Source organism: Drosophila subobscura, chromosome E (genome assembly GCF_008121235.1).
Source record: "Drosophila subobscura isolate 14011-0131.10 chromosome E, UCBerk_Dsub_1.0, whole genome shotgun sequence".
NCBI lineage: Eukaryota > Metazoa > Arthropoda > Insecta > Diptera > Drosophilidae > Drosophila > Drosophila subobscura.
In genome coordinates this window covers 644,121-660,770 of record NC_048531.1, presented here as the reverse complement: position 1 = coordinate 660,770, position 16,650 = coordinate 644,121, and the positions used below count along the sequence as shown (strand labels likewise).

At 36.2% G+C, this 16,650-nt stretch overlaps 1 protein-coding gene across 2 annotated transcripts; it reads left to right on the top strand.

The window, feature by feature from the left end:
* Positions 1 to 4,724: 4,724 nt before the first annotated feature.
* Positions 4,725 to 15,859, top strand: LOC117891075 (troponin C). 2 transcript variants are annotated; one of them, XM_034796252.1, is made up of 4 exons: positions 4,725 to 4,803; positions 15,166 to 15,193; positions 15,258 to 15,653; positions 15,717 to 15,859. In XM_034796252.1, the coding sequence occupies exons 1-4, from the start codon at positions 4,786 to 4,788 to the stop codon at positions 15,749 to 15,751; spliced, it is 477 nt and encodes a 158-aa protein (XP_034652143.1). In that variant the 5' UTR covers positions 4,725 to 4,785; the 3' UTR covers positions 15,752 to 15,859. The 2 variants fall into 2 exon arrangements, with proteins under 2 accessions (XP_034652143.1, XP_034652144.1); XM_034796253.1 differs by lacking the exon at positions 4,725 to 4,803 and adding an exon at positions 12,469 to 12,723.
* The last annotated feature ends 791 nt before the right edge of the window (positions 15,860 to 16,650 follow it).

Here is a 16,650-nt window from a genome sequence, read left to right as displayed (position 1 = left end):
AAAGAAGGTAGGCCGTTCGCTATCCGCAACCTGCGACCCGTCCGGTGGCCTCAGCTAGGCCCCCTTGAGCCACCTCAAGCTCGTTGGATTCATCGGATCCAGCTCAGAACGGATTTATACGGCGACGATCAACAACCACTAATCTTTTAGAGTTCACCTCCTTTGTCATTAAAGGATTCCAAGGTAACTTGCATTATGTTATTTACACTGACTTCAGTAAGGCATTCGATTCTGTAAACCACTCTCTTCTTGCACAAAAGCTCGACCTTCTAGGGTTTCCGCCCAATCTGTTGAGATGGATTTCTAGCTACCTGTGTAGCTTATTTTTACCTGTTATGGTTACTTCTGGAGTACCACAGGGTAGCCATTTAGGCCCCTTACTTTTCACACTCTTTTTTAATGACCTGCCTTCTGTCTTAACAAATTCTCGAATACTTATGTATGCGGATGATGTTAAGCTCTGTGTCCAGTATAAGGACATTTAATTTCACTCTCGCTTGCAATCTGATCTCAATAGCTTTCAGTCATGGTGATGTGCAAATATGTTACACCTTAATGCCTCGAAGTGCAAAGTAATGACTTTTCATCGCTCCAGCCCCTTACTGACACCTTACACCCTCTGCGGTAGTTCTCTTGAGAGAATTACATTAGTTGATGATCTTGGTGTTAAACTAGACCCCAAGTTAAAGTTTTTTGTACACATTTCTACCATGGTAAATAAAGCCATGGGTGTGCTTGGGTTTATAATGAGGTGGTCAAAGGAATTTGATGACCCCTATATAACGAATACTCTCTATATCTCGCTTGTTCGTCCGATTTTAGAATACGGCTCATGTGTATGGTGCCCTCAGTACAACATACATCAGGAACGTATTGAATCAGTACAGAAAAACTTTTTATTATTTGCCCTACGGGGCCTCAACTGGGATGCAACTGTGAGACTGCCATCCTACCGTAGTAGACTTCTTTTAATAAATCTTCCATCCTTAGTTAGTCGTAGAAAAATGCTTGGTGTAATTTTTATGCACAACTTGATCAAGGGGGATGTAGACAGCCCTGACTTGTTGAGCCGCGCAAACTTTACGATTCCCATTAGACCCACTAGAAACTATATTCCTTTGTTCCTTCCAATGTGTAGATCGAATTATGCCTAACACAAACCCTTTAGGGTTTTATGCTCGGATTATAATTCCCTGTACCACATTATATCCTCAACTAACTCCCTTCCTCTTCTTAAATCTCTTATACTAGCCTACCTCTCCCGTAGTTAATTTAATTTTTGACTTTGATAATTTTGCTTGCTTAGCTATAGTAGCTATAGTTGCTCTAGTTTAGTTGTGTTTAGTTCTAATTTTCCTCGAATATTAGCCTAACATCTATCTTTCCTGCATGCTCGCGACCGGTTCGGTTAATCGCGCCGCGCGTCATGCGGCAGCGCCCCTCGGTCGGTTCCGCGCGTAACAGGCTTTGGCTTGGTGTCGCATGGGCCACTTGATGGTGCAGTCATTGCATATCAACGTCCAGACAAAAAGCACCATTCCGTAGGGAAGCACCATTTCTATCGGATTACCAAATTGGTATCCGATTGGACCATTATTACAGCCAGAATGAAGAAATTAATTTGCAGTGGCTAAACCCACCCCGTCCCGCAGCTTAAATTTTTTTTTTCACATTCTCTCATTCACACTCTGCTTCACGTCCCTTCGCTTTTTTTTTCGAATTTTACATTTGAAATTTTACATTTTTCTCTACACCTGTCATCTACATCACTTCTCACTCCAAAACGCTCCTTTAGCTCGCCCCCTCCCCTAGCGACACAGTCTGCAGAGGCAGAGGCCGCTCACTACACGAAGCAGTGTGTGAATGAGAGAATTTGCAAAAAACAAATAAAAGTTGCGGGACGGGGTGGGTTTAGCCACTGTAAATTTCTTCATTGTGGCTATAATAATGATCCAATCGACCCCAATTCGTTGATCTGATAGATATGGTCCTTCCCTACGGAATGGAGTTTATAGTTTTATTTTTTCTTCAAAATTGTAGCTTTGGGATGTTTTTGCCCTTTTGCGGTGGCGGAAGGGGGCGGGGCTCATTTTTGAAATACACTTGTAACAGTGTGAGCATACAGAAGACTGGATGTAAAATTTGGTAGCTCTAGCTTTTATTGTCTCTGAGATCCAGGCGCTCATAAGGACAGACAGACGGACGGACAGACAGACATGGCTCAATCGACTTGCCGATCAAAAATATATATATATATTTTATGGGGTCGGAAACGTTTCCTTCTGTGCGCTACAAACATCCGTTATTCCCCACAAATACAATATACCCTGTTTACTCTTAGAGTTCCGGGTATAAATAGTCTGTGAATTTAGAGAAGTATGTACACAATATTTTGTATTTGAGAATACCTCCCCATTATTCGAATTTTTATGTCGATCCGAGTAATTACTACATACATATGTAGCTATGATACACATTTTAATAGTCTTAGTGTTTTTGCTATTATCAACTTTACATATTTTTTTGCGGTGGGTTGCAACTGACATCAACTTGTACATTTTCGAGCACAAACAATTATAGCAATTACAGTGTCGTGTCTGTTTTTAGCGACTATTTCTTTGAAATCGGCTAGATTATTAGCCCCCAAGAAATGTAAAAAAAAAAAAAACTTCTAAAGTACAGATAAGTATACTGTCTGAGAACCGGGTATAAAAGTATAAAGCGTCTCACACGTCCCTCCTCGATTTTTTGTTTTGCTAAGTTCTTATCTAACATTTTATCAAGCAACATTATAAATGCAAAACAAGTAGAATCACAGTTTTATAATATTCTAAACACTGAATTTGAAAAATTTTGTATTCTTACAATTTTTGCTGCTCATGAAGGTTCTTACATGGATGTAAATAGGTTTTCTTATTTATATTGGATATACATACTTATAAATTGCTGCAAAGCATTTAAATTGACGAAGTAAATCGCTTGGGCGAAGGTCTGGTAGGGTCATTAAAGGGTCGTAAGTGTTTTATTCTCTCTGTGTCAAGAGTGCGTAAGTGGGGTTTTAAGAGAATACTTTTGTACATGGCAGAAATCCAGTCATTCTAAAGTGGTATACGGTTATATAAACGACATCTTTATACGTTTATTTTAAAAATTTTTACTCAGTACCAATATATCTTAATATGTTTTTCTGTGTATACTTAGTTGTATAGTTGATTTCGGCAAAACCAGTGGGTTGGCATCATTTTAGGCAATATATTGTGAAAAATTTAGTACATCTGTACATAGTTACTGTGTTTACCTCCTATTCGCATGATCAAGTATACATACATACATATACTTATGTTCATCCCTATGTATAGTTACATATGTTGAGGGATGTGTGAATAAGGAAACGTTTTCGATCCCATAAAGTGTATTTATTCTTGATAAGCATTCGAATTAGGATCAGATTTGGTCCATATTATAGCAATTATGACGAAATTCATGCCCAGTGCCTACCCCCCATCCCTTCGAACAGATTTGTTTACTTTTGCTCGCACACTCTGCCACGTAAAGTGTATGGTTCAGGGGAAGGGGGCGAACTTAAAGGGCGTGTTGGCATGAGAAGTGTTATAATTGATGATGAAGATGACATTCATATGTAGAAAATGTAAATTTCGAAAAAGTCATTAGTTTGCATTATGTACATGCATATATACATATGTATGTACATATGTGTCACACTCATTTTTCATGCATACATACATACATATGTACATACATATGCGCTTGTGACTGTTACACACATCTATTTTCAATAATATACATATGTACATAAATCCCTAAACACATTTGAGTACAGGGTTTAACGATTTTCTTCACATCTATGTACCTATGTATTTGATGAAAGCGAAATTCTGTGCAGTCCAGTATTTTAAGGATACAGGAACAGGAAAATGCAGATCGAAGATAGAGACGTACATATGCAGCGGAATAAAAAACAGTATATGGAAACAAAATAGCCTAAAATCTCAGTTACCGATTGCAAGAATGAATATTAGAACATATCTAGCGGTGGCTTTCTCGCCACCCCATGTTCTACCATCATCGCTGAGTTTTCTCTCAGGGCATGTGACGTTAAACTGGAGCTCTCTGTCTTATGAGTACCATTTTAAGATCCCCAGAAACGGCCTTATTCAAGTACAAGTTGTACAAGCACTGAACCAAATTTTTGCGCATCGAGTCGAATTTAACGTTAGTGATTTGATTAGAATATGGAAAAATAAGGACTACTATACCTACTACGAAAACAATATTTTTTTAAAGATATACACTTTGGCAATATTTTTTTGGTAAATAATAATAATTCCAACCAAAGTTTAGATGCCAAAAAAATCAAAATTTTGCTAATTTTGCTAATTTTGCTTACTTATATAAGTGTAACTATCTCTTTTCAGTCTCGTTTTGGCTTTCCCAATGGCAATTTATAGTGGATTTCGGACCTAAAAAATATCATCGACGTCATGAGCGCTTCACGCCATTTTCTGCATACAAAATCAATTTAAATGTGGGATGAAAATGAGTATGTTCTTTTGTATGTACATATGCAGAAATATGTGTATATATGTTTTGTACTTCTGAGTATATTTTGCGATATGAATTTTTCCGTTCGTCTGCTTCCATCAACATAAATGACTTGGTCCAGTTAGTAGAGAATGGTCATTTAGTTCAAGCAGTAAATTTTTCGTGCTCTTTACAGATAATTTTCCAGTGCAAGTGTGACTGTTCAACAACAAGAAGTTAAAAATGGGAAATTCAACAATGGTCCGTGTGCGAAATCATATTCGTGGTTATAGTTTTAGATATGCAATCATGGATAAAGTGAAAAATATGTTAAAGAAATAATAGTTGAATCAAAAATCTAAAATGTCAACTTTTTCTAATTTTTTTCAATATCTGTACTGATTACTCAATTGCTCCAACTTTGAGCAGATAGTCTATCTACATATAAATAACCCTAAAGGGTTATCTTTTTCCGTATAAAATATAACACGTATTTCAAAATATATGTTATTATGAAAAATATATTGTTTTAATTAAAGTATCTAAAGTATAGATGAGTTGTTATAGTCTCTCATATTTAACGGGGACAGTGTGGTTAAGAAGTCAAAGAAGTAATGACCTCGGGTTACACTACTCGACAAAATCCAACTTTTTGTTCCGCCTCGAACCAATTCGACTTTTTCTGATAGACTAAGGGCTTTACATTTTTTTAAAGAATTATGCTTTTTTTTTTATGGCAGAACTTTTTTTAATGAATTTTTAAGGTCTTGTATTTTTTTGTAACACAACTCAAGTTTTTTACATCTTTTTATCAAGTTAGTCAGTCTGTTAAACCAATGAATGAATCTATAGAGTGTGCCCAAACACTTTGTGGGTTTGGCTTACTTTTTGATAAATATTAAGCTTTGAAATGCAAAAATGTGGATTTTTGTGATGTATTCTTTACGACATTTTTACGTAAAAAGCTCGGGAAAAGTCGAAAAAAAATCATGTGTCTATTATTTTTTTTATGAATAGGTGCAATAAGGTATTGGTCGTCAAAATCTATAGAGAGTCGCCGGAGCTAAAATTGGTTAGCCAACCCTCAAAAAGATGAAAAATGCAAAAAAAAAGAGTTTTGAAGGGTTGTGCTCTCAACTGCCAGAATATTTTCGGCTTCAGTACTAAAAAAACAATGAAAAAAAGTACGGAAATTAAACAAATTCCTAAAATATGTCGGTATATAACGGAAAAATACGAGTCTTTTAGGTTTTTTAGATTGATAGAGCATTTTTAGTTCAACCGTATCTCCATAGATTTTGATGATACAAAAATAGAGAACACAAAATATGCATATTATTTTTTTTCGACTTTTCCCAAGTTTTTTAAGTCAAAAGTTAAAGCTTAATATTTCCCAGACGGTAAGCTAAAATCACAAAGTGTTTGAGTTGCATTTTTAGCTGCATCAATCAGCTTTTCGGATAAAAAAAGTTCTTAACAACCAAAGATACTTAAGTTCTGTAAAAAAACGAACCTATGAAAAAAAGGTTTAAAAAAATAACAGATTTCTAAAATTCTTCAAACAAAAGATCTGCCATAGAAAAAAACGAGAAGGGACGTGTGAGACCCTTCTAACGCGTCACAACTTTTATACCCGGTACTCAGTACTACATCTGTACCTTAGCGTTTTTTGTCAAATTATACATTTTATCTTCATCTGTCATCTACATCAACAACACTCCTCACGCCAACACGCTCCTTTAGCACGCCCCCCTTCCATAGAGCCACACACTGCAAATCCACTGCAGAGGCAGAGACGCAGCAGAGGCAGAGACGTGTCAGAGGCAGAAGCAGAGTGTGAATGAGAGAATGTGAAAAAAAACCACAAAAGCTGCGGGATGGGGTAGGTTTAGCCACTGCAAATTAATTTCTTCATTAATGCTTAATGATCCAATCGGATCCCAATTCGGTGATCTGATAGATATGGTTATTTCCTACCGAATGGCGTTTTAGTTTATTCTTATCGTCAAAATTGTAGCTTTAGGAGGTTTTCGCCAATTTGCAGGGGCGGGGCTAATTTTTGTACACTGGCTTCAGTGTGAGCATACAGCAGTCTGGAGACAACATTTGGTGGCTCTATCTCTTATAGTCTCTGAGAACTATTCGACAAACAAGACGGACAGACGGACAGACAGACAGACAGAAAGACGGACATAGACTCGGCTATTGATTCTGATCAAGAATATATATACTTTATGGGGTCGGAAACGTTTCCTTCTGTGCATTACATACAACCGTTATCGGCAAAAATACAATATACCCTATTTACTCTTCGAGTATAAAAATGTTTCTCATTACCCTATTTCTAAGCCCCATATCTTTCATAAAATGTGGGCTTCGTTTCTTGAGGAAAAATTGTGTCGGGTACTGTTATATAAGCTACTTACCGATGGCCAAAACCCCCTGTGAATCCAAAACAACTATTTGAAAAATCCTGGATTTATAAAATGATCAGCTCTTGATGAAAGCTAGGCAGGCGCCTGAATCCAGGAGACTATAAGAGCTCGTTATATTGTATCCAGACTCATGTGATATCAAACGGCTATTTCAAACATCTGCCAAAAATATATTTCAAATTTATGGTATCCACGATTTTGAGCATACGAGAGATACCGTGAAAGCCGCAAGAGCTACCAGATCGCCGAATTTGAATCACATCGGAACATTGTCCGTCTTGTTTGACGACTAATTCTCAGAGACTTTATAAACTAGAGTAACCAAATTTTGCAAGAAGACTCATGCGATATGACAATGAATCAAGTTATCCTCAAAATTGTACCTCGATCCATTTCACCCTCACAATGGATGATCGTCTGTGGATTCCAAAAGCTTTAGGATATATTTATCAGATTCCCGAAAATGGATAAGATCGGGCCATAGTTATGGATTGAAGAAATTCATTTGCAGTGGTTACCTCCCACCCCATCTAGCCAGGCAGCTGCTAGCTCATTCTCTCTGGCGGAGGAGAGCGAAGAGAGTTATGGAGATGTGGATGTAGAAAAAACATTTAGAATGTATATGTATATGTATATGTATAAGACTGACTGTAAAGTGACTGAGTACCAGGTATAAAAGTAGTCTCGCTGCTTGGGAAACGTCTAAAAACTTTACACCTTGTATGTTTTTTCACGGAGCTGCAGCAGCAGTCAAAATCTGAGGTTTAACGCAGGAGCGATCAACGATTTAAATTTAGGGCGTGAAATCGAATAGAACGATCGATAATTACAAACAATAGAAACATAATAACACCATGGAAAAATGTGAAGGAACGTGGAACGCTTCGTCAGTCATTATTATACCCGGCACTCGAAGAGTAAATAGGGTATATTTTAATTTTTTAATATCATCCCAGATTTGGTAGACCGAAAATTAACGAATCTGAGTACTGGGCTTAAATGAATCTTAAGAAGCGTCACTATAATTTTTTAAAGAACTTCTGTGACGGCAGATAAACTGCTTTTTGTTGGCAATGTGTTATGGACCAGTGTGTGTGTGAAGCACTATGTCAGCTATACATTAAAAATACAATGTCATTGAAAAACGCACACATAAGCTGTGGGAGTCTTTACAAATATGTATTTATATAAAGTTGTCGTGACGTGCTTGGTTGAAAAAGTGGGCCGGTAACGATGTTTCTGTAAACCCGCTAAACATGAGTTTGCTGGTCAATTTTAAAATGCAAGTTTTACGGGCTTCTGGGCGGTGGATATTTATCAAAGCAAAGCGAGGTTTTGTGGGATAAAGATTTATTTAGTAATAAACGAGTAGGGACGTTTAAGTTTTATACCCGGTATCCGTTCACATCCAGGGATAGCCAGGAGATGTTCGACGACTGGTTACTTCCCTCACCAGCCGCTGGCACGGTCCCAACCACAAAACCCTACCCTGCCGCCAGTTTCGCAGTAATGGTTGCTGGTTGAGTCGGAATTTCGGGACTGTTCCGCCGGGCTGGCTGAAGTGGATCCAGACAGTAAGCGAAAGTGCATGATATATGCGATGATTGGCGTACTAATTTATCCTGCAATTTCCTTCTCTGGTTAAGCAAGAGCAGCTTTGCTTAAACTGCTCCGCAATAGAACACCGGATTTGCGATTACCAAAGTAACCAGAAAGTACCATCACTTGTATAGATCGTCACCACAAGCTGGTGTCTGTTAGCAATTTTGACAGTAAAACGAACTGACGTCAACGATTGAGACTTCAAGATACAGCAGCTGTTGCCAGGCTAACTGGTAGCATACATAAATCGATTTGCTGTAAATTTCAAAACCATTTTTTCAAAATCAACATTTTCTGATCGGATTATACCTTTTAAATTTATAATTGACATTTTGAATTGCTGACAAGCGCAGCCATAAATTGGACCCAACCACCTCGCAACTTTACCTTACCATTTGGGAAATAGTAAGCTTCCAAATTAGGAACTGATCATTTTTATTGGGTTACATTTTCAACTTTTTGACATACACATATATTTGAATACGTGCTTTTATTAGGTATCGTTTTAGGTATCGTTCATACAAATATATGCACAAACGGTAAATATAATATTGTTTGACCTACCTTCCTAATAGTGTAATAACATAACATTGATCCAATCTGACCAAAAATCGAATATATTTTATTAAATAACCGTTTCAAAACATTGTAATGTAGTGTACTTATGCAGAGTGTTTAGCTTAATCAAATTTGGCACCACCCTAAAAGCAAATTGATACTTAAACATAAAATAATTTCCCACGCCAAGATGACACTTGTAAATTGCAATATAAAGCAATGCAGTCGCAGCCGCAGTGTGCAGTGTGCGGCCTCTGCCTCTGCCGTGCCTCTGCAGTGTGCGGCTCTAGGGGAGGGGGGCGAGCTAAAGGAGCGTGTTGGCGTGAGAAGTGTTGTAGATGACAGGTGAAGAAAAAATGTAAAATTTGATAAAAACCGCTAAGGTACAAATGTTGTACTGAGTACCGAGTATAAAAGTATTGACGCGTAAGAAGCGTCTCACACGTTCCTTCTCGTTTATGTACATAGATTCATACCTACATATGTAACCTTATGACTTTTTTGAATTGTACATTTTCAATTTGTTCTACATCTGTCATCTACATCACGTCTACCGCCCTTTTAGCTAGCCACCCTGCCCCACAGCCGAACACTGCATTAGGCAGAGTGTGCGAGTGAAAAGAATGAGCATAATCATAGCTGCTGGAAGGGTTGTGTGGAAGGCACTGCAAATGAATCTCTTCATTCTGGCTATTATAATTATCTGAGCCGATTTTAAGCCGGTGATCTGGTGGATATGGCCATTCCCAACGAAAATGCGTTTTTACTTATCTCCAATTTTCAAATTTGTGCATCTGAGAGATTTTTGCCATTTTTGGGGGAGGAAGGAGACGGGACGAAATTTTGAAATACAGTTTAATATTATAGAAGTCTGTATGCAAAATTTGGTAGCTTAGTTCTTATGTTCTCTGAGTACTAGGCGCCTATTAGGACGGACAGGCGGACGGACGGACAGACAGACATAGACTCGGCTTTTGATGCTGATCAAGAATATATATACTTTATGGGGTCAGAAACGTTTACTTCTGTGCGTTACATACAACCGTTATTCCCCACAAATACAATGTCCTCTATTTACTCTTCGAGTACCAGGTAAAACAATAAGGTAGAGATATACTGCCTGAGTCCCGGGTATAAAAGTTGGGACGCGTAAGATTCGTCTCACACGTCCCTTCTCGTTTAAATTACTTATTGTCCCAGAAATTCTGAAAATCAGAAACAAACGTAGAAGGAACGAGCATAGCAATAAAGAACACACATAAACACGTCATAGTGTTTAGAACTGTAACCTATATTTTAACATTATCATTTTAAGGTAGCAGATCTTTGTAATTTCCAAAAAAAACTGGTAGCTTTTTGTAACGTTTTTTAGAGGTAGCCCTCAAATAAACGCACCTGTAAACAAAAAAATGTATGATTTTTGTGCGGTTTTTTTATTTTAACAAAATATTAACTTTGTTTGACTTAGGCTTGTCATTAATTGTTAAAAATACCGCTCAAGTATTTCGCAAACAAAAATTTTTTGGGTACACTTTACAGATGCATTTATCAGCTTTTTAGAATGACAAAGTGAACTATAACCAGATGTAAGATACTTAAGTTATGTGAAAAAAGAACCGTTACCTCTGAAAAAAGCATTACCAAAATGTACCAGTTTTTAAACATTTTTCAAAAAAAAGTTCTTCCATAGGAAAAAACTATAATTAATTAAAAAATGTATATGCCCAAAATCTATCTGAAAAATTCAGTTTGCTTCCTTGGATAAAAATAAGTTCGTTTATGTCGAGTAGTGAAACATGCAGTTTATTCAAAATATATCCTTTGCAAGCTCATTGCTTGGAAATTGAAAAAAAAAAACAAAATGCATCGATAGTTATCTTTTTTTTTCAAATGTGCATTGTGATTCTAAATGAAAACTAATTGAAACTAGAAACATAAAGCGGCTTGACAAGCTAATTTAACAGCATATTATGTTTGTTTTATGTATGTGCAAGTAAGTTTCATGATATGCAACAAAATATTAAAAATTTCATAAAACTTATTTATATTTATAATTTTGAAGTTTTTTAGAGTGCGTAAAAGAATAGGGACTTAATGCTACCATTGATATTTCTTCCCTTCTATCTGGTCTCGTTAAACATATATTGATATCTCGGTCGATTTGAGTTGTGTCCAAAACAGAGACTTGTTTTAGTGGAATATCCACACGAAATTCGGACAAAAAGATTCAAGGAAACGTCCAAATTTTTCCTGTCTGTTTTATGTATGTTTGCTTCAATCACCCAGAAACTCACTTCGCTCTTTGGCCAACCCCGAATATGTAATATAAATTAAAATATTAATTTCATCTCCATATAAAATAAAAACGAGAAGGGAAGTGTGAGACGATTCTTATGTGTCAGTCTATATGTTTGTAACCTTAGTGTGATAAATATTTACATATGTAAGCTTTTTATTTTTTCGAATTTTATATTTTAAATTTTTTCTACATCTGTCATATTCATCTATATCACTTCTCACACCAACACGTCCTTTTAGCTCGCCACTCTCCTCCCGCGAGAAATTATGGTAACAAAAAACAAGCATTAGCAAAACTGGCATTCTAGCTATAATAATGATATGATCTGATCCTAATTAGGGGATCTGATGGACATGGCCATTCTCTACGGAACTGCGTTTTTGTTTTTTTCCTATGAATATAGCAGATTTATATTGACTCGCCTATGTACGTTGTACGTACATACATACATATGTACTTTGTGGGTCGGTTTCCTTCTACGCGTTACATACACCCACTTTCGAGCACAATTACAATATACGTATGTTATTTACTCTTCGAGTACCGGGTATAAAAATTGAATGGGACAAACGTATGTATCACTATGTTTCAGACACTATATTTTAAGGTTGAAGAATATTACCTAAAAATATTTTTCTTTCAAGAAATTTGTAGCATATTGTAGATCTATAAATAACGTAGCGAACTAGGGAAATTAGGGAAATTTGTCTGATGGAGAGAATTTATGATTATCCCCGAACACCTTAGCGCAAATATTCAGAGAGAAACCTGACGAACACAATGTTTATGCTCACTTTAAATTTGTTTGAATTTTGTTTGTCTTTCAAAATACTAGAAACTACTGCCGCGAGTGCATTTTGTGTCGCATCCGATGCTGCGACTCATGTCGTTGATGGCTAGAGATACAAAATGTGTTGGGATCGCGTAATCGGGAAGACTATATTTTTATTCCTGTTTTCGATCGTAATAACAAGGGGCTGTGGAATCTTTGATACTACCGATAAAGGTGTTACGACTTGGCTTTCTTAAACTATTGAGCAAACGACAATAAAATTGTGCCCTTAAAATAGTGGAAGTATGTATGTATACTCAAAAAACATTTATACCAGCAACCAACAAATAGTATTTGTTTAGAAACAATCTTCAAATAAAACACGCCTATATTTGCTTATTCGTTGTATGACAGTGTTCCTAAATCGTATGCACTTGTGCACAATAATTAAAGCCCCAACAAATAAAATTTCATTTTTCGGTATAACGGAATATCCTTGAACTGTCAGAATGAGCGTAAGTCTATATTCCCGCATTTATAAAAATAATAAAAACAAATGCGGAAAATTATAGATGCATATGTATGTACATGCATACATACATATATACATAAACGACCAGAAGTGTTACGGATGAACTTTAATATTTTTGCTTAAAGGATTCAGAAGTTCTACGAATAATAAAATACCTATTTAAAAAACAAACCAATTTAATAAGCGGATAGACATAAACTAATTTACATAAAATAGTAAATGTTTAAAGAAAAATTAATTTTTAGTAAAAAATTAAATTAAATTAAATCATTATTTTACCAAATGACAAAAAGAAAATTTAGTATTTTTAAAATTGTGGTTGCAAATATTATTCACTTCCAGTATTATTTAAAAAATACTTCAAGATGAAACAGCTTAGCAAAGTACACGATCGCGATTGGTAAACCAGCATTTGTAAAAAATTGCTCTGTTCTTACAAATATCCAATTCTTTGCACTCATATCTTTTTTGTTTGTTGAGCCTTCTTTGTACTGCTTATAAATCAAATGCGTGTCATAACGTTTGTTGGTGCTATGACACAAAGAAAAACACGTATTAAAGTGTTATAGAACCCACTCTCAAATTGTGTCATAATGCCCTCAACTTCTAAAAAATTTTAAAGTGCATAAAGATTCAATAAGATTACCGATAAGAAAAATCGGGTATTTCTCTAAAATATTCTAATTTGGTGTATCACTGGTCTTCAAACAAAGTGCACGCAAAATGGGAGCTACATTTGTTTGGGCAAGGACGCAAAGAGAAAAAATGAAATAGCCATGTCTGTCTTTCCGTCTTCCTGAACATTTTGTTTGACTCTCATTAATCTGAAACTACAAGTATAAAAGCTAGAGTCACCAATTGCTGTGTGAATACTCATGTTAATCAATCACTGTATCAAGTTTGCTTCAAAATTTTGCTACGGCCCTTCCGTCCCCACAAAGGACGATAGTCTTTGGCAGTTCCTTACAGAATATCCATATCTATCAGATTCACAAATATTGGTCCCCGGATCATTAGTATAGTCAGAAGAAAGATAGTCATTTGCAGTGGCTATACCCAACCCCTCCCTCCCGCAACACGATGGAATTTTCTAATTCTCTCTCGCTGGATCACTCTGCCTCGCGCCGCGTGTTTCTCTGGTGGAGGGGGCGTGATGAAAGGGCCTTTTCGGATGTGAGAAAAGATAGCATCTAGATGACAGGTGTAGAAAAAATGTAAAATTTAAAACTTCAAAATATTATAAGGTTACATATGTATGTACATAGTATGTACATACATTCATGGTATGTACATAAGTAACCTTATGATATTTTCAAGTTTTAAATTTTACATTTTGTGTACTGACTGAGTACCGATTAAAAAAGTAGAGTCGCTTTTGATGGCGACTCACAAACTCATAAATAATATATATTTTACTAATATATTGTTATTAACGATTCCTTCTATGTTTTTCGACCACAAATATAATATACCCCTTAACTCTTCGCCTTTTTTGACAAATTTGGGGCGCTCAACTTTTTTAATGAATTATGTTTATTTTTCTATGTCAGAACTTTTTTTAGAAGAGTTTTTTATAACTGGTATTTTTTGTTAATGTCTTTTCCAGAGATAGCTGTTCAATATAGATATAGATAGATTTGGTTGTAAAGAACATTGGCATTCTGAAAAGCTATTTGATGCAGTTACCAATTGGACTCAATCACTTACTTGTTTTAGTAAACCGTCTGGGAAATATAAGGCTGTCAAATGCCAAAATTATGATTTTTCAGGAAAAGTCGAAACAAATTATATCTTGGGTGTATAGGTGCATTCGTTGGGCATAGTTTAAGGTATTGCTCATCAAAATCTATGGAGAGACGCCTGAGCTAAAATTGGTTATTGGGAAAATCGGATCGGGTAGTGTAATCAAGGCATTTTCATTAGATTCAAAATAATTTGAGTAGTGCTTTCTTTGTTAACACCAACCTTTTATGTTTGGCAGTTCATATATCATTTTCTAATTATAACACTACCTGACACGATTTTCCCTCAAGGAATCAAACCAACTAATTTTGATAAGCGATTTAGAAATGGTCTGATGATATTTTTGTTGTTTCTAGATTTCTTAGATTCTAAACACAAAAAATAAGAAGAAACAGGATATCAATTATTTTCGACTTTTCCTAAGTTTTTAAAGTAAAAATTTCGTTAAAAAAACCTCACAAATATCCTTATTTTTGCATTTCAAAGATTAATATTTCCCAGACGTTAAGCTAAAACCACAAAGTCTTTGGGTGCACTTTTCAGCTGCATTAGTTCAAGGTTTAGTTTCTTGAGGAAAGAAATTAGTTCGATTTTGTCGTGTAGTGTATTAAGATACTAAGTAGCTAAAATAAAAATGTATTAAACTGAATATCTTTTATAACCTTCCGTATTTTCTGTTTAGGATGAATTGACGAAAGAACAAATAGAGCGTAAGTCTGCTTAAATACTCTTAATTTCTCATTAACATCTGATCATTTATACGTTTTAATACAGTGCTTCGTAATGCATTTAATGCGTTCGATCCAGAAAAGAATGGATACATTAATACTGCCATGGTTGGAACCATTCTCAGCATGTTGGGTCACCAACTGGATGACGCGACACTGGCCGATATTATCGCTGAAGTCGATGAAGATGGATCGGGTCAGATTGAATTCGAAGAATTTACGACATTGGCTGCCCGATTTCTTGTTGAAGAGGATGCAGAGGCCATGATGCAAGAATTAAAGGAAGCCTTTCGCCTTTACGACAAAGAGGGAAATGGTTATATAACAACAGGCGTCCTTCGTGAAATTTTGAGAGAATTAGATGATAAATTGACAAACGATGATCTGGACATGATGATCGAAGAAATAGATTCGGATGGATCAGGAACTGTGGATTTTGATGGTTTGCAAAACATTTTCTTCGAAGGGGAGACATGTGTATATAATGACTGTTTTCAATTAATAGAATTTATGGAAGTTATGACTGGTGGCGACGATTAATACGAGGATTGGTTTATACAATGTCACCAACAGCAGTTAAACTAGTCTTAAATTGTTGGCAACTGCACTTAAAAGAATAATAAATATCAGCATTAAAACACCAAATAACTTAAACTTATATTTTTTTTTGGTACGGAAATCTTCATCTATTAATGCTCAAGATGACAAGTTGACCTAGAGATGTCTCCTGTTTTTTCCTTTTTTCCATTCACAGTTTTGAAGATTTATGGACGTACGATCAGTTGTCGGAACTGGTCGATCGGCCAACCGTATTAAAGTATTTATGTTTTTGATTTCGTGATTAAACCGTCGCCTTAAATTTGGCTTTGTTTGAAAGCAGTTACATCATTTGATGTGAGGTCAGGGGCAAGCCCAGAGATAAAAACTTGCCGCTTTGGTGGGACTTCCGCCATTGCTTTTAGCACCACAGATCTGGTACCTACCAGGGCCATATCCGGTGGTCTGGGACGTTTATTGGCTGGTGGGGTCGAAAAAGATGGGATACATGTAGGAAATGAAGGAAAGAGAGAGACACGAAGCGGTCGTAGTTTTGTCGTGTCGTCGTCTGCAAAGAACGGCCATCGGCTCTGAGAGAGCCGATAGCGAGAAGGAGAGATCAGTCGAAGTCGCCACTCGTACTCAGTCAGTCACGCATCATATTGTTAACGCGCATAATTAAGAATACCCTAATGTAATAAATAAAATAATAAATATAAGTTCAGCATTACTTAATAAATGTTCACATTGCCATCAAACAATTATAAAACAACTACATACATAAGGGCTTTGGAGCCGACTCGAGGGACTCAGCAGCGAGCGGTCGAGGGACAGTCACTTGCGGATTACGAGGAGTGACTTTTTTGCGCCTAGGAGAGCAGTTTAAAACCGCTGAATTGAAA

Coding starts and splice junctions, on each gene's coding strand:
- LOC117891075 (XM_034796252.1), top strand. Junction 15,194..15,257: donor GACGAAAGAACAAATAGAGC/GTAAGTCTGCTT, acceptor GTTTTAATACAG/TGCTTCGTAATGCATTTAAT. Junction 15,654..15,716: donor AGGAACTGTGGATTTTGATG/GTTTGCAAAACA, acceptor TTCAATTAATAG/AATTTATGGAAGTTATGACT.